The 22,278-nt window shown below is 37.8% G+C and overlaps 1 protein-coding gene and 1 non-coding gene across 2 annotated transcripts; one reads left to right on the top strand and one right to left on the bottom strand.

Moving 5' to 3' along the window:
- Positions 1–1,147: 1,147 nt before the first annotated feature.
- LOC133532317 (U6 spliceosomal RNA) lies at positions 1,148–1,254 on the top strand. Its single transcript, XR_009801678.1, has one exon. It is a non-coding gene; the product is annotated as a U6 spliceosomal RNA (small nuclear RNA).
- A 3,032-nt stretch (positions 1,255–4,286) lies between these two features.
- LOC133532076 (homeobox protein ceh-19-like) lies at positions 4,287–21,935 on the bottom strand. Its single transcript, XM_061870569.1, has 3 exons — positions 21,179–21,935; positions 5,594–5,736; positions 4,287–4,996 (listed from the first exon to the last, which is right to left on the bottom strand). The coding sequence occupies exons 1-3, from the start codon at positions 21,477–21,479 to the stop codon at positions 4,514–4,516; spliced, it is 927 nt and encodes a 308-aa protein (XP_061726553.1). The 5' UTR covers positions 21,480–21,935; the 3' UTR covers positions 4,287–4,513.
- Positions 21,936–22,278: the final 343 nt, after the last annotated feature.

The raw sequence follows: 22,278 nt of genomic DNA, 5'->3' as shown, positions 1-22,278 counted from the left end.
CTACAATAAATAAAATTAGCTAAAATGCAAAATGGTGTTGCGAAGCAGTGAGTTGTTTTATATTTTGCCTAGATTTTTAAAAGAATAAATTCAAGTTTATGAGAATAATCTAAAAAGCAATATGTATTTGATTATTTGCATTGCATTTAATCCTGTCTGCTCTATAGTGTATACCTATATACATTTAACCCTATACCAGGCTCACAGTTCAAAAATGAATCGAATGTTAGTCTTACTCATTGAAAATAGAACACAAGTTTGAAGTGCTGCATGTGGGAAATATATCTCCCTTAGCCTGGTAAAGGGTTATATCTGTATAGGTATAGAACAGAAAAAATCGACCGCGAAATAATGCCATAAGATTACTAACAATTCGGTCAGGTCAAGTCGTATCGCACTGCCCATGTGATAAAAATTGTGTGTAATATATAAAAATGGTTACAAGTACGAAACAATTTCGTCAGATTAGGAAGATGAGTACAAATAATTCTCACGATTAAGTATTAGCACAATAATAGTAACTTGGGCCAAACTAGAGTTAGACCAAGCTAAGTTGGCAGCGATTTTGATAGTCCAGATGTGGGAAGGGTTTTTTTAAACGTCAAATTTCTATGAGGTTTAAATAACATTTGCATCGTCTAGGCCATTAACTATCCACTAACCCCCACCAACCAACGCGCTCGAGTAACTACCAATAAGGACCGTGGGATGCTAGAGAAAGTATCATAATTCATAATGTTAAAATCAAATATATACTAATCTATGGTTAAAATTGATAAAATGGTTAACTATTGCCATCTATTACCATGGACTGGTAACGAGTATACGTCGAGGGGGAATATAATGGGTCACATAGGGTGAGTGACGTCATCAAATGTCGGTGAAGTTACTTGTATTACTACTAGATGGCGCTAGTGGGACTTATCACTGAAATTTCTCCGTTTTTGTTCAGTTTAGAGTCTAAATGATCGTTGATTTCCATTGTGTAATGCTATATTTAATAACTTGATTATTTTTTAATCTATTTCGAGTTATTGCACTGTATTTAGTTACAGTAAATATGGCAGAATAATCAAAAAACCTAGATCACATCAACGAAATTTTGAACATTGGTTGGTATATATACAAGTTGAAGTCATTACCAAATGTACTTGCTTCGGCAGTACATATACTAAAATTGGAACGATACAAAGAAGATTAGCATGGCCCCTGCGCAAGGATGACACGCAAAATCGTGAAGCGTTCCACATTTTTTGGCCATTTTAGTATCGAGACCTATATTGATGTGTAGGATTAGGATATACTATGGAGATTGCGATACGTTTTCAATCCCAATCCGTCTTACGATAAGGGATATGTTGCTATTCTACTTTTATCATCCATAGGCTATCGTGATCGCTTATCATCATGGCCGTATGCTTGCTTGCCATCGAAGCGGGTACGCGGTAAAAAAAACACCACTATTTATATCTTCATGTTTTATACCACATCACCACTCATTTCTATTTATATGCGAAAGCCACTCTTGTCTGTTTGTTACCTAAGTACCTCTTCACGCTGTAGTCACTGAACAGATTTAAAAGAAATTTAGAATGAAGGACATAGGGTAGTTTTTATCGATCATCATCATAATTCCACGCAGTGTTGGCCGAACGTTAATTGCAATTGACTATTAACCATTACAAATTAAACCGTAACGGACGGTTGACAGTGTACGGTTCAATTTGTAAAGATTATTTTTCGGCCAAGCCTGGGCTATAACCGCGAAAATCGAAACTCGTCAATTGCGGGCATTTTTCTCTGTCACTCAATCACGCCTTAGTGAGAGTAAAAGAGAAAGATCCCCTCAATTTGCGAATTTCGGTTTTCGCGGTAGGCCCCCTGATTCCACGCAGCTACGAGCAGAAGTTAGTAGGTATTTTACTTTATTATTACTAGATCCGGCTCCGGCACATGTTCAATTGTTCATTGGTGGCTCTGGGAGTGATGAAAGGTCAGATAAGTGATGACTATATAAGTATATAAAGTACGCAATAGGTATATTTATTTTGGAGCAAATTCTTTCTTATATTGAGACTCACGTGAGTGAATCATACCAAAATAAGGCCATTAGCATAGTGAATCTTGCAATAAAACGAATATTGAGTTATGCGAGGGTTTCAAAACTTTCAAAGCATGAGGCAAACAACTTTTAAAATTAATGTTTATAAATATTTAAGTATCTTTCAAAACAATCGCTTGTAATTCCATTATAGAATACTAGGGGGCCTACCGCGAAATTCGCAAATTGCGGGGATCTTTCTCTTTTACTCTCACTAAGACGTAATTAGAGTGGCAGAGAAAAATGCCCGCAATTGACAAACTTCGATTTTCGCGGTTAAAGCCCAGGTAACGTGAGAGACATCAAAATTCAAATTAAATTATTTGTTTCTCTAGCTAGAGGCAGAGGTAAAATACAAAGTTGCCCACTGATGTCAAAAAACAAAGAGCCTCCTGAGGGTGGGGTGTGGTAAAAATATAGACGACTCGTGCTTGACGAATTTATTTATTTACAGAGATAAATAATTAAGAACACTTCGAACTTGAAAATTAAGAAAACGAATACACTTGATTTCGCGCGCAATAGCGAGTGTTATTTGGTGTTATTCTATAATTACAATATCAACAATATTTATTAAATTAAAGCCTTGTACTATCGGGAGCATTCACGATGATTCCCCTTACGAAAATTTTTGCCTCGATCGTTGCAACGATATAGGGAGGGACCGTGCGCGTTGGAGGGTCTGCCATCTTGTGGCCTGGGGGCTTACCGCGAAAACCGAAATTCGCAAATTGCGGAGATCTTTCTCTTTTACTCTCACTAACACGTAATTAGAGTGACAGAGAAAAATACCCGCAATTGACGAATTACGATTTTCCCGGTAGCCGCCCTGAGGGCCTACCGCGAACCACGTTCGACGTGTTACCTCTCTGTCGCACTTGTAAATTCGTACATAAGTGTGACAGGGTGAGGGTGGCAACACGTCGAACGTGCTTCGCGGTAAGCCCTCTGAATCGGAACCATAAACATGCGCATTTACACGTCACGTGTTTTCTTGTGCATAGTAGGTTCTGCCATCTTGTGGGCTACATCGGAACAATAAACATCACATTTACGCCTCGCGCCAAAAATCTGACGGCTCCTGTGCTGCCTTCTACAGTTCACGCACGCTCCCTTTACAATCCAACACGTAGTTTTAAAATGAGAACTCCGCCGTTTGTATGCGAAGGTGAAATTTGGCCGGGCTTGCTGTGGACCCTTAAACTATTGTAACAGATTTTCTCAAAAATGACAACACTAATACTTTTGTAAATGCTGTATGCGAACTTGTGTGGAAAAGTGCAAAAACGAAACATCCCCTTCTCATACAGAATAGATCACCAATTACGATGAATTTAGGATTCTTTATCTTAAGAGGACGTAACCCCGACCGTCCAGTGGCGCCCTCATTAGGGGGATTGTGTTTTCTAATAGATCAATTCATTTTTTGCATAATTCAGTACCTATATTAAAGTTCTCGTCCTACTTACTTCTCGATATCTGATGTATGTGGTATAGTTCTATATTAATTACTTTTCACTTCATCACCTAGCTAGACGGAAAAAAGTGGCAATCATTTGTCGTTTAGATGATGACGCAAAAAATAAGCAAAATAAAATGTGACAAAGGCCAAAAGATGGGGAATCAGTAGGACTACAACATTAATATACTGGATTATACAGACTTGGATTGATTTATTAGAAAATAAAGTATCCTTAATGAGGGCTCCACTGGGCGGGCGATGCCTACTTAATTATGATTACGCTAAAAACAGGTAATGAGACAAACAATAGGTAGTAGGGACTGTATATTAGTTGTTATTGTTTAGGCTAAACTTCGCTCCCTTATACAGATAACCAATTAGGATGCATTTTCTTAGTTTACAAATGCCGGCCGATGGACAATGACGACAATAAACTTTACATGAGCAAACCTTTTTATTCAACACTCACTGTATGTAAGGTTCATGTTATCGCCAGACCCCCTGTAAGATGTTAACTCTTCAACTGGTAAATGTCCGTTTTTGAGTTATTGGAAATTTGATTTTATTTCAATTAATCAAATTTAAATTACCTAATCGGTTGGGAGTCGACGGCCTACCACTCCAAGCGTTATGACGAGTCAGACCAGTCTGTGAAAATGTTAAGTAAAACTCATATCATTTCTATGATATAAAAAGCCAAACGTCAAACTTCTGTTCTGGGCTATCAAAATCACTACCAATGTAGTTTTGGTCTGACCAAACGATTTTCGACATGAAGGTGGAACACAGCCAATGCACTCGACAGTACCTATTCATTATACACTTTTTGTGTATAAACAATGCTCCGTAATGTATTTTTTTAGGTTACTTTGCATATAAACAAATTTGCTTATAGTGACTACGTGGCTAAGGAGAATCTTTGGTAAATACAACACGTCATATTTCTATATTTAGATGCTAAAATTCTCTTCTAACCTCCTCAAATGATCAACGTTCTCTTGGGTAGGACTATGACTTAAAATATTATTCTTATAAACGTCCATACTTCTTTGGGCAGTCGCCATATTGCTATAAACTTCGCGCGGTAACAGGCGAGTTTGCGCGGGAATTTTGACAGGTGCTGTCAAAAGGTTGCGTTCAGGAAAGAAGCGTTCGTTCGGATACGGTGGCATAGCGAAAGGCACTTCCGGTTTAAATGGTAAGCTTCTTTGTATCTGTGGTTGCGTGATGTTGTTAATAGATTTCATCCACTGCTGTTGCTGCGTCGGTGGGATTCTGTTAGGGTAGTTGAAGATCCATAATCGGTCGCCAACGAACATCGGTCGGGGAGCAACGATGCCAAGGCTGCTGTAATATTGCTGCGCTAATAGTTCTACGTCGTTGGTGTACTTCCGTTTCCATTTTGTGCGTCGGTTTTGGAACCAGATTTTGATCTGCAAGGAAAATCATTATTTACAATAATGAAAACAAGTTAAGAAAGGAAAATGGGAGTACTATCGGGAGTATTGACGGTGACGTTAAATGTGGATTTAAGGTAAAAATCGTTTACAGTACATATGGGGCTACTTTATAGCACTAGTGCGAGAAGTAGCATATTACGTTACTGTGTCGAACATTTAAAGGGCCATATGTACTGTAAAACGTTGTACGATACATGTGCGAATAGGTAATTCGCAACTCGTGTCGATTTAAAACACTCCCTTCGGTCGTGTTTTAATTTATCGCCACTCGTTTCGAATTTCCTATTTTTCGCACTTGTATCGTAATGTACTATTAAGCGTCGCGTTAAGAGGAAGACGGAAGTGATAACTAACTAACAAAAATCAATGAAAATTAAAACATGAGCATCTCTATGGCTCTTGTTTATGGTAAAATTTTGCCAGTGTTTAAAAATTGATGATAAATACTTATTTTAAAGGATTTTTCTATACCATCCCGTTACTGATGCCATGTCCATTATAGGGGTGTTTATATATTCGCTGAAGAGAGAGAGAGAGAGAGAAGGAGAAGAGATCGGATGGTGCAAATACCTGCGTCTCTGTCAGCCGCAACTGCCTCGCCAGCCGCCCGCGGGCAGCGACGGACAGGTATCGGTTCTTCTCGAACTCTGCCTCTAGACTCTTGATTTGCTGAGCGCTGAACGCGGTGCGCGCGCGCTTGCCTCTGGAGGAGCCTGCGAACAAATTAGTTGTATTATTAGTTGTTAGTTCGAAAAATGCCTAAGCCAAGAGTCCAGTCCCATCAATAGCCTTCAGGATACTGTTGGGGCTGCCTCGCTGGTGCAGTGCGTCACGCATGTTTCTAGAGGCCAACACGGATGGCTTTACAACAATACTGCGGAAACGTGTTGCCTCCCTGATGCGCAGGCAAGAGAGTACCAACAGCCTCGTGAGTGCTGTTCTAGAAAAATATGATTGCCCTGTTAGGAGGCACAGGAAATATGTCCATACAAGCGATAGACCTCTCATTTTTAATCTTAAATAGGAATGAATAATATGATTCAATGGAATTTAATGTAATTTAATTTTTATTGTTATTTTTTATGTTACTTAGTTTTGATTATTTTTTATTGTTTGAATTTTATTTATTTATTTATTTTATTCAAACAGATTACACAGTATTACAGTGAGACACTAAGGCACTGTGGAATGCATACAATATTATTACTATCATCCAAAAACGTTAACGTAAAGTTGTGTTATACAATAACAAATAAACTTAAATACTAACCGAAGACGCGTGATCATCCATCGCCTCACATAACCTATATATTATAACCCAAGTAGCACAAAACTGCATTATAAGGTGTCACAACATGTTCACGTCGGTAACTTTAGCATTTATATAGAGTTATAATATGACATCCCAACTGCAATAGCTGAAAATTAAGCTCTCGTCTGTATAATAACGATATTATGCATCACCACGGCAGCACTGTAATGCTGCAAGCATTAATATAGGAAATTATTAGGTTTTTTTGTTTTTTTTTTTCGGTCTACCCACCCAAAGTGTAAACATCACCAAGATAGTATCTCCGTAACATTCTGCTATGAAAAATATTAATGTCGAATTGTTTGCTCCAATTTGCATAGGGTTGCGTTTCGGAAGTCGCAATTATTATCAACAAATGTTATCAGTCCAAGAGGTGCTTCTGTTTTGCGGGAAATAGTGCGGATGTAGTCGTGGAAGTCGTTGCACAATTTAACAGTGAGGCAGCAAAGAAAGTGGTTGTTTTGTGTGTTGTGTGTTGGAGCCAGCTTTCTGTGAGTACGTTGGTGATAAGATTTTTATTACGGAGTGATTGAGTTGTATTGCGGAGTGCGAGTGGGTGTCAGTCGCTGTTATTATCGAACTATCTTGCTCATGGCTCTCATTTTGGGGCCCTTATATCAACGTCACCGTGGCGCAGTGGATATAGACGTAGCTTGGATGAACGTGGGTTCAAATCCTGGACAGTAATCGAGCGTAGTTTTTTTTCTATATTTTTTGTGTAATATATTAATTTACCTTTTTGTTTTTTTTTTTATTCACACTTATATATTTTTTTTTAAATTAATTTTTAATTGGGGGTTTTCATGGCGGTTTGTTTGGCCATTCTTTATTTTGGTGACATTGCTGTATTGTTGTATTGACCCGAGTTTTTTTTTTACATTTAATTTAAGGTCATTTAGTTTGGTTTACTTTTTATTGTTGTTGTCTATTGTTTTATTTATACAATTTTCGATTTGGTTGACATTGTAAAGTGGTTTTGCATGTTCATTTTAAAACCTACTTTATTTTATTTTTATGTTTGACTTTGTACTCAATTTTGAATGAAATGTACATATATATATATATACTAGTATAAATTTGATTTTCTTTTATTAATTATTATTGTTTTATTGGGTTTGTGTTTTTAATGTAATCTAGAATTTAAGCGTATATTGTAAATAGTTGTTTAATATGAGCAGCCCCACTAAAGTAGCGTGCCCACACTGTCCCGGTTCATCTAAGTTGTATGCAGGGTCGAGGGGTCTTAATGTGCATATCAGTAAGGTTCACAAGGGAAATGCCGCGGCCTTGAGTTCCGACTCCGGTGCTGTACCCGGGGTAGGTGTATCCATGAATGATGCAGGTCTAGATAGTTTGCCTGCATTAAAAAGAAATGTCCGGGTGTTGAAGCACATTCCCAAAGGTGCGAGGAACCTAGCTGCAGGCAAATTAGCAAATTTGGTAGATGCGTGTCTCCGGACTAATGAGGTTAACGATTGGTTCGCTCTTCTGTCATTTCCTTTTACCGCGCTTAGGGTGCCTGAGGGCGGGGCGGCCAGATCTTTGACCTCAAAGGTCAAGGAAAATATTGATAGTTTAAGTTTGTACTTTCCCGATGAAGCCGGCCGCAAACCGCGATCCCTGTATCGTGCAATAGAAGGCAAGGTTCATGATGGAGATTTGAAAGGAGCGGTTCGCCTTCTTTTGTCCGATTCCTCTCTTGCCCCATCTAGTGCCAATACTCTCGAGGCATTGAAGGCTAAGCACCCTGCGCCATCTCGACCACTTGCTTTTCCGCCTGAACCTGACTTATCGAGCCCTTACCTTACAGTATCAGTTGCTGACGTGGCTATTGCAATAGGCTCTTTTTACAATGGCTCTGCTGCTGGCATAGATGGCCTTCGTCCACAACATTTAAAGGAGCTCACCTCGCCTAGTGTGGGTGATAATGGTCCCAAACTTCTAGAGTCACTTACTAAGTTAAGTAATTTTCTTTTGCGGGGCATGCTTAACCCTCAAGTTTGCCCCTTTTTATATGGTGCGTCTTTATGTGCGTTGGAGAAAAAAGATGGAGGTGTAAGGCCCATTGCAATAGGTACAACCGTGCGGCGGCTTGTTAGGGTAGGTAAGCTTCTTAGGGGATAGATCTGTTTGCTTGCAAAATGCGTATTTGTAAACACCGCGGTGTTAGACGTCGATTTTGATACCCGCGTTAATAGCCGCCGTTACCCTACGCCAACCTCGAGCAAGTGTATGATTTTGTCCCGGTTGCCGTTGAGACGGCGGGGCCTTGGTGTGCCGAGGCCAAAGCCTTTATCAAGAGCATAGGGTGTCGGCTGAAAGAAAGGGGCTGCGACCCTCGCTCTGGTTCTTTCCTGGTCCAGCAGATATCACTGGCCATTCAGCGAGGCAATGCTGCCAGTATTTTTGGCACTTTTGGTCCGGGTGAAAATCAGAGTGGGGGGTAGGTTTCTATTTGTTTATTGCTTTTTGTTATATAGATGCTAGGTAGGCCGTTGACGAAACTTGTTGTGGATATATATTTTGTATTAAGTGACTTATTCTTCAATGTAGTGCGAAAATAAATGGATATAGGAAAACAGTTCTATATATTATACAGCTTTTAGCAATTAATGGAACTGAGAGCTGAAACGAGGAACTGTAAGCTGTAATGGCGCATTTTTGTGGGCTTTAACTAAGCTATATTCTGAATAGGACGCCACAAGTGTACCCTTAAACACTTGCATTTTAAGAAAGAACATGTGAACTACTATATTGCAATCAGTTATTCAGTGACATCAATTAACAATGATATAATGCGTCTTGCTGCATGTAGTGGAACTTTAGTAGTGTTAATCAGCTTATTCCACGCAATCTTATAGTAGCACTTATAAAGCCTACATGATCGCTTTGGGTGAATTCATATAATTCTGAATTACAGCAAACTGCTGGTTATTAGATCACATGTGGCACGTGAACCCAATTGGAGCTGAATACTTGTACTAGCGTGGGCTATTAATCTGCTAATGTAGTTTAATAAGATCTTACAGACTACATTTTTATCGCCTCACAGTTATATATTAGTTATTCGGATCCCTAAAACTCATACGGAGAGTTTAGTAGTTCATTGCTAACTGTGCCACTATTTGCGTACAATGTGGCCCACAATTATGCTATACACGAATCTGTGACTGATTTGTTTGACACAAGATCTCGTCATGTCAGCTCTTTGCTGACTTACGTACCACGTGTGGACACTTAGACAGCCCATTACTGGTCAATGTCCCTCGAGTGAACACTAAAGCAGCTTATACAATTTTATCGTGGTTAATACAGTACACATAGGTTTTCGGCCATTTTTTAGATTTCAATGATATGATATTATTAATTTATTCTAATTAAGTCAACGAAAACGACATCGGATTTGTATAGGAAATCTAATGGTTTTATGAGTAACAGCTTATCGTTAAATTATACGAGTTTATAAATAAAAAAGTATTTTTTGTTTATATTATCTACCTATTTAATACTAAATTTTTTAAGTAAACAGTGATATTTTGAGGGCGCGTGTAAAATTTGATCTATATTCATATAGTATTTGACAATAAACTTTCTTTCCCATTCGAAATTCACACAAATTAAATGAAAAAAATAATAATGTTGTACACCGAAACTAACGTTTATTGTACCTCCTCCATAAACACCATATGTCACGAAATAGTTTACGCTAAACAATATCAGAAAATAATAAAGGAGTGGAGCAATACATATTCACAATCGTCCCAATTATGCATTCTCAACTGCTTAATTTATTCGTGTGTCGACACCTTTGCACAGTCCCACATTCAGGGGACCCGCATTCGAGCCGGCGCTGCCGCTGACCAGGCCCAAGTACTCAAGCGCCGCAAATACTCGACGTTGCTCGACGACTATGAGTTTGCGGCGCTCGCGGTTGAGACTTTGGGTCCCTGGTCAGCTGACATGAAAATATTCATGGCAGCACTGTCGGCGCGGCTGGTCGACACCACAGGGGACCCCAGGGCTGGCGCGTACCTCTCTCAACGTATTTCCCTTGCCATACAGAGAGGTAATGCCGCCAGTATCATGGGGTCCATGCCGCAAACAGACCTGTTAGAAGGGGTATTCTCTTTATAATTGGTTCCTTTTTTTTGTAGGTAAGTAAATATATTTTATAGTAGATGATTTTATTTTATTACTGCTTAGAAGCATTAAATCAATCCTTTTAAGTACTTTGTGCTGAAGAAAGGGTAACAGGGACTCTATTAATCAATCATTGCGCTGTAAATAGGTAACACGTGATCCACTAATCAGTCAATGTTCAGCTCTTAGGGTGACTGTTACCTTTAGTAATGCTGATATAATGCTTATATAGTGCAGTATTTCCAATTATTCAGCTGACAGCTGATTAATTTGTGCCCAAAATAGAGTTATATAAGCACTTACAGCGCCTCTAACACCCTTATTCAGCGGGTTTATACAGCTTAGGGGTCTATTGGGGATAATAATTCAGCTACTATACAGCAGTTCCGTGCTACTTGGGAAGAATATATTTGTAGCATGTAGGCACTGACTGCTAAATTTAAGTACTTGTAATACTAACTATTTTATGGACCCAGAGTAAAATAAATATGTTGAAATTGAAATTAATCGTTGCTTTTCTGTATATCACAGTTACCGTCCACATGGACCGGCCTATATTTTTTTACTCAGAAAAACCGTCTTAAAGCAAATGTCGTATTTGTATACGTACGCCGCTGTTGCAGTCACAAAGGAAGAGCTTCACTCCTGCTCTACTGACATTCTGTAAGTGTATGTGTAGAATAGAAACGCAAGAGTTAAAAACGAAGAAGGAGATTGTACACAATGTTCCCTTATACACGGTCATCTCCACGTTGACCTTACACGTATATTGGCCAATTTAGGTCATTCTCAAATTATATGACTGCGGTCAGACTCAACTCTGTCAAACTTTTCATATAAGTATTTAGTATGGTTTGACGGAGTTTAGATGCAGGCACAAATCTAGAGAATGACTCATTAGGTGTCCAATCATCCTGCTTTTGTTCTAAAATGTCAAATCGGTCAGACGATTTGAGGCAATCGAACTGTCGTGTGGAGTTCTGCCTCAGCACTTGCTGGCATAACTTGTATATTTTGGACTAGGCTTTTGACTTCAAGCCAATCAACCAAATGTCTATTCCGTGCAAATGTCAACGAGTTAGCACTTTACAGAAAATTGTTGCCAATAAATACCTGGGCTCATCAATCATTATTCTGTTTTTTCAAAAGCAGGTAAATTTAGACATTTCTTGGTACGTTAGGAAGTCACCAATGATTGATTCTTTAAATTATTAGCAAAGAGAATTTGAAATAGAGGTGGATTGTTAAAGAAAACTTTGTAGCCACCGTAAATTAACTGCCATCTTTCGACACATGATTAAATCTTTTAGAATGCCATTTGGTTTTGATCCTTATTCCTTCACTGATATGTGTTAAATATCAAAAAGTGGCGCCATCTAATAGATCATAGGCCAAGGTATGGCGGCATCGTTTCGAGGGATGGTGCCATAACCTGAAAGAAATTAAAGATGGCAGTAAATTTACTGTAGCTATACAAAGTTTTCTTTGATAACCCACCTCTATTTCAAATTCTATTTTGTTATCATTCATTGGTGATTTGGTGCTTATTTTTGTAGAAAAGCCACCATTGCTGTCTTAAATTAAAGTTGCTGACCATGGGTGGGCGGGTGACGACAAAAGGGTAGTTTTATAGATAGGTATATAGCGATAAAGTACGAACACATCTGACACAAAGCAGTGATGTGTAGATTATTACCTATTATACTTTCTCAAGAAATGTTTACTAGTTATTTGTTTTACAAGGGGGCAAAGTTGTTGTTTAACCGCTCGTATATTGATACCCGAAGCAAAAGATTCCGAAATTGAACCACGAGCGTAGCGAGATTTTGCCACCGAGTGAAGCTACATTTTTCACCATACCAACGCGAGGAAAATAATATCTATGAAATACCAAAACAATCCAACCAAATAAAATCCAAATGAACGTACCTAACGTTAATAAAAAAAATCATTCAAAAGTCAATTTTACCAGCTAACATAAGGAAACAACTCAAACTTTGCCCCACATGTGGACAAAATGCAACTTTCCCATCAGTTTTTGAACAATCGAGAGAGTCCTTATCAGCTGGTTTAGTGAAAAGATCTTAACTTCTCAAGTGAACTCCTTTCTCCGTTTATTTACAGCTAAAAGCTATTCTCTTCAGCATTATCTTTTCTTTTCCCGTGAAATTAGGAACCGTTTGAGAGATCATTACAACGTTATTATTGTCCCGACCAATTACTAACTCCGGGCAGACAGGACGGACACGGCGTGTCGTCGCCGCGCAGTTATTTTCAATAAACACCTCTCCTTGAGTAATTAGAGGCAATAAATCACTATGTCATTCGACTACCGACAGCGCCATCTTGGATCGAGCGCCGCCGTTTAACGTGAACGCATCCTAATTATCCCGCCAAAATACACATCGTGCCAACGTCACGATGAACACGAAAAAAATGTCGCTGCACTCTATGCCAATACAACAAGGTTGAAGATTGTACGTTTTCAAATTTTAAAAGTGATTTTGACTTTTTGTAGACGGTCAGAATGAATGTGGAGGCGATTTATTAGATCTCGCGATCGTTAAAGAAATTTCAAAGAACATATGTTAAAACGGGTTGTATTTCAGTTTCAATATGATTTAATGAGCGTCGTTTGACTTTAAAACGTTTTAAAAAGTTGTAAAAACTGAATATCCGGTGACTTATATGTTTTTTAATTGCGTTCCGTTTCGTTTAAGACTTTGGAATCGATCTATTATGCCAAGAGCAATAATGTTGTGTGTAGATTAATTAGCGTTTAGAAATAGACATTTGCGAGTTTGAAGTGGTGGAGGAGCGTTCCTGAGATATCTTGGGCAGGGGTAGGCCAATTAACATCAATTTATCGTCAAGTGTCAACTGACGGATTTTGTACGATTGTTTTAACAATTCAAAGATAAATTAAGTCGTTATTTATAGCGGTGAATGAAATATTTGTGTATATTTTGCGGCCAATAAACTTATCTTAATTTAAAAAATATTTAAAAAATAGATTGTTTAAAATTCCGTCAATCAAGACGATCAAAGCTGAAGCGCGAATTATTAGCACGTTTGTTAGCAATCCAAACGTCTGTGAGAACATGTTCATGAAACTTAATAAAGTTTCTGAAAATATAAACAGTTTCCAACGACAATAACTCGCGCTAACTAGCATTTTAAGAAAAAAACGCGGACATTTATTTTATTTACGAGCTGGTGGCAATAAAGTCTCGCGGTTTTTTCGGTCAGTAGTTTGACTGGATTGTATCTTTTTCAGTATGTTTACTAAAAAATGCAATTTTTCTTTTACACGCATGGAGTGAAAGAATCCATAGATGCTTGTTGACGTGCGTCTACGTATTTATTCAAATACGTGACCACTTTGAGCTGGAATATCTGATTATGCTGGTATTGCAGCTACTGCATTTAAACTGTAATCTAGCTCAAAAATGTTGTACAGTCGCCATCAGATATATCGAAGCGGCCGAGACGTTCCCAAATAACTGAACACGCCTCTATTGCTAAAGTGATAAAGTGCTTGTTCAGATATTTTTGGGCACCTTGGCCACTCCAATATATTTGATGGCGACTGTACATTTATATATTTTATTGAAAATGCCCTTGAAATGCACTCTGTCTATGTAGTTGTAAACCGCTATCACCAATGGTAAAAACGCTGATTTTGTATGTGGTGGTGGTTTCCTTCCAAATGGTTTCCCTAACCGACTTCAATCTCAAGAAGGTGGAGGAGCTGTATTTGGTTGTGACATTTTTTAAATCGCATGTGATCTTCTTTATTAAAAGGGAGTATTACTGCAATGTTCTGTCGTCAGAGGGCAGCACTAGCACAAACCGAAAACCATAGAGTAACTTATATATAAATGCCGTAAACAATTTTTTGACAAGTTTGCGCAGATTATTTGTTACGAAAATATGATAATTATTGGTGCATCATTGCGGTTTGTTTACTATTTGAGCTAGTGGCGCCCCCTACGCAGTTTTGCTTAATTTTCCTTAATAGCAATCCAAAACCACAGATATCGTTCCAAACTCAAATTAGCCGTTTGTATCGTTCCACGCACACACGCACATTCGGTTGATGTCTCATTTTCTAAATCCGTTCCACGCAGATAAATCTCGCGTCTCGTTAACTCCCCCCGTAATTACAGTGGAAAAAGAAAAATTGTCTATGGTTAGAAACATGAAAGCGGTAGTGGCCAGTATCTTTAAAATGTTGTAGAACTGTCACAGTTCAACGTTTAAAATAATGTTTTAGGATATCGTTATTCATCTTATGTTTATTTAAATGTTTCTCATAATTGGAATCTAATGAAAAATAAATACCAATAGTGGTACACTTTTTCACTTTCATCATTATAGTATAGCGAGCTGTTCCTGAGTCATGAGTGTTTTCTGCGTATTTAAGTATTTGTAAATGGGAGAATCAACTTTTTAGCGTCACTCGTTGCCATGGTTACGATTAGTTGTCCAGGGGACAAAAGTTCATTGAAATACTGATTTTATGGTACTTAAATGTATCAAACTTGCGTTTTTGTGGTCGTTATAACCAATGTCCATAATGGGCCCCCTACTAAGCATGTTAATAGAACGGCATACAACGTCTCTTCAAACAAACTGTGCCACTGTTGTCCCTTGGACAACGGTACAGGATAACAACACAAAAAAAGTTGATTCACCCAAATATGTTATTTACTTATACCAATATCGTTGTCTGAGTACCCGCAATATAAGCCTTATTATTGATCCTACTGTGGGGCTTAGGGCTTATTAATAATAACATTATCATAGTATACAAAATAGATCATGTGTAAGGATGTCCTATAATATTATTTAATTACTACGAATTCTTCGAACCTCTCGCACATGAGAGGAGGCCTCTATGCCCTTGCCCAGCAGTGGGACGTATATAGGCTGAATTATTATGTCTTTCCCATCACGGAACAATGGTGCTCCGGACCTTTGGAAGGCGTGCGCAGAGCCGAAGCCAACACGTAGAGGCTTTTTGACACTTTAATGAAATGTAAGGGGTACACCTAGCGGATGTTGCCCTTGCCCGTGTCATGGGACGCACGCAGAGGCAGCACCCGCTAGGGTGTAAGGACTATTAGAGGGTTGATGGAATCTAAAATGAACTGGGCTATTGGGTGAAAGCAATGGACTAAATACTGGGCTATGGGATAAAAAACCGGACGCCTGCCTAATAAAAAGGTATTCAATTTTATTTCCGGCAGACGGTGACTCGCCCCCACAAGATGGGCCCCCACAAAAAGCGACATCTAGGATGGCTCAAGGGCAACACCGGTGTGAGCGGCTCAGGGGTGTCGAGAGGTGTACAAGTTATACGCCGCTTTCTACCCAGTGGCTGCGTGCAGCCACTGTGCCAACTCGCGTCTTAGGTATGCAATTTTTCACTTCCACCCCTGGAGCTTATAGCTCTAACGACTCCACTCTGGCCAGCCGGGTAAGGCAAGCCAGAGGCAGAGAATCCTGTCTTATTATTATTATTATTTACTACGAATTATATTTAGTTTTTTAGCATTACAAAAAGGGTAAAGAAACTTGACGTGTCTCTAATGCTAACAAAACCTGGCAAGTGCGAGTCTGACTCGGCCACCGAGGGTTCTGTAAATTTTTTTTTACAATTTTATAGTTTTGAGATATTTTCTGTACTTGTATTGTAAGACGAGATTACTTGGCAAAATTCATAGTTCTAGGTCAACGGGTAGTACCCTAATTTTGATTCCTTTGAGAGTAACGATCCGATAACGATCTTGAGAGCTTAAAATTTAAACTTTGCCATGTCATTAATCAAATAGTAAGATGGTTCTCTGCAATAGGGTTGTTTACATCTACAAATCTTAGTGCAGAATTGTATCCCAATAAATTCTTTTGGATTATAAGAACATGTTAAACTACTTTTAGGGGACCTGTAATGACCATATTTTTGTAAATATTGAATTTAAAATATCTTTTGGCACACGTCACGTGACCAAACTCGAAACTTTATTGAAGATTCTGATGACGTCACAACTCTCGGATTGACACTGTAATCGGTGTTCGGCAGTTAGGCGATAAACAACAAATGACAAATGTCAGTTGACAGTTCGTATCTTCTACGTGTGTATGTAGTTATGTGTCAAACCGTAAACTGTGACGTCACACAACTTTCAAAGAGCGTTTTGGGCGCGAAAGCATCTGTCATAATATATTTTGTTAATTTAACATATTTAAAGCCGTTTTTAGTATAAAAGTTGAATTTTAGGGCAAGTTTTAGTTAATATTAGAACGTAATACAAGCGTTTCAAAAAATTGGAAACAACCCTATTGGCATGCTATTCAATTTAGAGAAAACTAGTACATTTCCAATTAAAAAAATCCAACAAGCCCAAACTCAATATTTGTGCTTGATTACACCGAATAAGTTCCGCAAGTTGATTCCGCGAAGTTCCTTGGATTCCAAATTGAATCCGGACTGACTTGGGCCCCACATATACATGCAACATGTGACAAATTAGCTTCTGCGTCTTCTGTAACATTGTCCAGAATAGCTCCCAGTCTGTCCGGTGAAAACCTAAAAACGGCATACTACGGGTATTTCCACTCGATTCTATTGCAGGGTGTGGATCTTTGGGGCACAGCTGCGGAGCGCGACAGAGTGTTCAGGATGCAAAAACGTGCCCTGCGTATAATCGATGTAAAACCCGTAGACTATCCAGCACAGAGTTTATTTAAGAAACGCAAAATACTTACTTTACCATGTATATATATACTCACGGCATGTATGTATGTAAGAACGAACATAAACAGGTATAAACTTAGCACCCAAGCCTGTGAGTCTCAAACGCGTAGGCGACCCAGGCTACTCGCTCCTAGACCAAATCAAGACGGTCACTCAGTATCATCGGGCCAAATATATATACTAAAACTGTTACTTTTAGATAAAGCTTGTTACCGAATTGATACAAGATTTGTAACAAGATTATATACAATTTCAAATTGAAAATGAATATTCAAATAAATAAATAAAATTAAAACCTTTTTTTTATTAAATATTTTATTAGCGTGGCGGCGTGTCAAAATTATTTGTAGTGAAATGAAAGGGCTAATTTAGTATTCGTTTTCTTCCTGAGCCGGAGCGTGAATCTACTAACAGAAAATTAGGCAAGCCGGTGAGAATCGTGCTAATTAATTCTAGGGACAAATGACATTGCAAATTCTTAAAAAAGAAAAGGTAAATTTGTATGGCAGGAAATAGGTAGTTTTATTTTTATTTTTGAGAAAATTCTTCGTTTTTTTCTCCCGAACTTCGCCAAAAAGAAAAATGAAAATTTTAAAAGATCATCAGGGATAAAATTAACATATATGCTTATTTAAACTTTAATTATTAATTTTTATTTTTACTCTAGGTCCATGGGATTGGGGTCGCAGCGCGCACAAGTTTTTTGGAGAAATCGCGAAACGTCTGGTTGACGTAACTGGTGACCGAAGAGCTGGCGGCTTCCTCGCACAACGTATCAGGGGGCTTACCGCGAAAACCGAAATTCGCAAATTGCGGGGATCTTTCTCTTTTACTCTTACTAAGACTTAATTAGAGTGACAGAGAAAAATGCCCGCAATTGACGAACTTCGATTTTCCCGGTAGGAGCCCTGTATTGCGATACAACGAGGAAATGCCGCCAGCATCATCCTTGGTACAATGCCTCAAGGGCCTATTTTAGATATAAGCTAGTTATAGTAATCATCTGTATATATCCATTATGTAAATACAAGAAAATTATTAATTTTTATATTACCAGTGGTGTAATGTTCGATAAAAATTGTATTTGCATTACTTACATTGTATAATGTTATTATCTGCATATAAATATTGATTAATTGATTGAGTACAAAACCTTCTTGTCGCCAGTCGCCAGTTGTCGCACCAGCCCAATTTTTTAGAACACTTTCCATTATTTTTGTTTACATTTATTAGAATTATTCATGTAAGTAAAAAAAAAAATGCCTTACTTAAGTTTTGAAACAAAATGAAGACGTCGTTTAGTCACCGTCTCATGCACCGCGCTCGCGCAGCGCGACGGCAAATGGTCCGCGAAGGCGCGAAGTGCCATAAGTTTTTTATTCCCATTTTTACGCGTAAAATTACAGCGTTAAAAATGTGTTATTTGAGAATTATCTATTTCTTAATGACGGCTCGACTTTTTTAAGGCTTTTAGTGTCAATAGAACCATATTAATAAGAGCGGGCAAGAGACTTGTGCTGATCTGTCAAGATGACGCTTAAATACAGTGTAGGTATGATTATGTGGAAAAAAATAATGGGTCCTGGAGGAAAACTGCCTTAAACCTTATATTACCTCATTTTACTTAAAGGAAAGGAAACATTATTTTATGTTAAAAAAGAAACAAAACTGCATTCATTTTTAGGGTTCCGTACCTCGAAAGGAAAAAACGGAACCCTTAATAGGATCACTTTGTTGTCCGTCCGTCTGTCTGTCTGTCTGTCAAGACCCTTTTTCTCAGGAACGCGTGAAGGTATCAACCTGGAATTTATATCAAATACTAAGTCAACGCAATCAAAAGATACAGCCGTTTATGCCGTTTATAGGTACACTCGCAAGGGAATCAAAACTATTCAAAACCTACAGGGTACTTCCCGTGAACTCAGAATCTTGAAATTTGGTACGAAGTAACGTCTTATAGCACAGATAAAGGAAAAATTGCGAAAACTGTAAATTTTTAGTTACATCATATAATAATATATACCTAAAGGTTTGTACGGAACCCCTTGGTGCGCGAGTCCGACTCGCACTTGGTTGTTTTTTTTTTTTTAATTCGCTTGTCTTGCCCTGGAATGGAACCGACTAAAAATTTGAAAAAATAAATACTTGCTCCTTTATTCCGCTAGTTAATTGATATTTACAGTCAATGTTCAAATTTCTCCAAGAAACATTAGGCCAGCCATACACTCGTCTGACGTACAAAAATATCACTAAAATCGAATATTTAGTAAGCAAGAATATTTTTAATGCAGTTTTGAAGTTTTAAAAATAAAATAATGTGTCCTTTAAGGGGAGACGGGAGCTGAAATTTAAATATTTTAGGTGAACGAATCCGTCTCGCTAATGGAAGTGGCTCCTAAAAGTAGTGCGATAAGGACAACAACAGGTTAGGCAAAAAACCCGCGTAAAAATCTCAAAAAACTATGTTTCGTAGTCGATTGTTTCCTCCTCCAAAACTTAATCAAATGTAACGAAATTCTTAATTTAATTTTTTTAAATTTATTTATTGAGAAGTTCTACAACGTTTACAATGAATAATATACAAAAAAACATAGTACTTATAAGTATAGCCAATAACGGAACTCCCTGGAATTTTCTGTGTCGAACTGTTTTGCTTTTTAGGCTAATTGATGTCGGTTTTGAAACTAGGTAGAATACCATATACCTATGCTTCTTTTTGCGGCCTAGTAAATTAGGCCATTTTTGTGAATATATCAATTGCACTAGCGCCTTAAGAAACAAAAATATCAAAAACGGAAAAACAGCCCGACACAGATATTACCTAATAATAATAATCTGTGTTGAAAAAATCATCGCTCTAGCTTCAAAAACCACAGAGGAAACCGTCGAGTATGTTTTTATGGAGAAATGACCACTCCTTTGCCTCTACAACGGCTCTGATGAAAAAAGTTGTCGGTTCTATTTTTGGAAATTTTTGAAAATGGGCGGAGCCATACCGACGTGAACAGTTTGTGACACCTTATAATGCAGTTTTGTGTTACTTGGGATGCGAGCTCGCGCGGTATACAGCTCACAGGGCTACTAGTTTATAGGTACATAAGGTACACTACAGCTAGCAAATCTGGAGGCACGGCAGTGCCTCCGCCAAGTCGAGCAAATAACATCTTACATCCCAGGTTCTGACAAACCGATACAACGTCAATCATAGTTTCTACTCGAATCTTCTATACTATAAGTACTTAGTCTGTTTTTTTTATTAATACGCCATAAATTTTTCTATGCAAGAAACAAATATTATAAGCGTTCTGTAATATTTCTTATGGGCAGTATATCTACTTTATAATATTAAAAAAATACAGACTATAGGAACTGCCTTATAAAAAATTCGACGGAATTGTTAATTTATTACTTATACTATAAATGCGAATGATACTCAACGATCTGTCTGTTATTTACCTTTTCACGCTTATCCCGTTAAATCCATTTACCTATGTAGATTAGATTTAATGTAATCTACATAATTAAATTTGACTTCCGGAATGCTTGTCAATATAATGCCTATAAAAAGTGTCCAGGTGTTTTGTTGGCCATTTAGTAAAAAAATGGCCAACTTTATGTATGACCCGCGCCCTAATGATTCCGTGCCATAACGCATGTTGTCGTTTAAACTTGCTTAGCCGTTTTATATTTGTTTTTGCACAGTATATTTTTCTTTAAATATTATCATAACACCAAGTTGTAGGTTTGTAATACCTATATAAGCCTTAACCACTATAGATAGAGAATATATTTAAATACAAATTAATAAATATACGTTTGCTGTTATGACCCCAATAGAAGAACATAGAACAAAATCCGTAAAGACACGATGTTTTGTATCAACCTCCCCCATGTTATTCTATTTATTCTTTTTATCCCAGTTATATGGAATCATGCTACTCACTTGATTGTTGATAATCAGCAACTTTATCTAACTCCTGCGCATCCGTTGAGCTCTCCACATCAACGTCACTTTTATCATCATCTGACTCATTATCATTATCATCAATATCATCATTATACTTCGGATAATCAAACACAGCTGACTTATCATTATCACCACTTGCACTAGGTTCATTATTTCTATCATCTTTAGTTTCTTTAAATTTGTCTGAAAGGAGGTTTTCTATTGAGAAGGGGAGTTTTCTCTCGTTCTTTTCTGTTGCATTTTCTACTTCCATTGATTCTTCATTTATGTTGTCCATCTTCTTGTAACTTCTAAATGTTAGACTCGATTTTTTTCTGTTTTAATATAACTTCTTTTAAAATCACTTGTCTTAACCGTTCCTAAATATACTTAGACATACCGAAGAATTATGTATTCCTATTTATTTGCACTTTGTTATTGGATAATAAAATAAATCGTATCGTAAATCGTTATTTTTTCTTATTACTAAAAAATACACAGTATCACTATTGACACTTAAAGTATTTTTTCATGACCAAAGTTCCGAAAACTCTCACTCGCACGTCTTCACATAAAAGAACCCCACACCGTTTTGAAACTTTGAAGTCCTACTCGAGTGTCTCACACGCGATCATAATTTAAACTACTCCCAAACTAACGACGCGTTTTTGTCAAATTGGTCCAAGCCAAGAATCTTAACTGCCTCTTCTGAAAAACATATTTGCGTTTCAACATCCTTGACAAACAAAAACCAATCTTGTCTTGAACCTTTAAAATTCAGATTCGAATGTGGTTTTAACACGATTTGACTTGTCGGAATAGTCTGATTGGAATGAAGATGAAGAGCTTCAGCTAATGGGCGTCTTTCGGGTTGACAATTCTGTATGCTACACTTAAACAGTCCCAAATATATTCTCAACTTTATTAAGATGGGATAGAGTTGAGTTTCAGTTGAAGCGTCTTAAACGATGCAAATAGCTCTTGGAGCGCGTATGAAGATATAATTAGAGATTGACCAATCAGAGCGAGGGGGCGTGGCCGCTGCGCGAGCGCTTTGTACATCGAAGACGATTTATTTAGGGAGTGAATTATGCGCG

The sequence above is a fragment of the Cydia pomonella genome, chromosome 26, assembly GCF_033807575.1.
Source record: "Cydia pomonella isolate Wapato2018A chromosome 26, ilCydPomo1, whole genome shotgun sequence".
NCBI classification, from domain to species: domain Eukaryota; kingdom Metazoa; phylum Arthropoda; class Insecta; order Lepidoptera; family Tortricidae; genus Cydia; species Cydia pomonella.
Note: the sequence above shows the minus strand (reverse complement) of the source record. Positions and strands in the feature narration are given on the sequence as shown.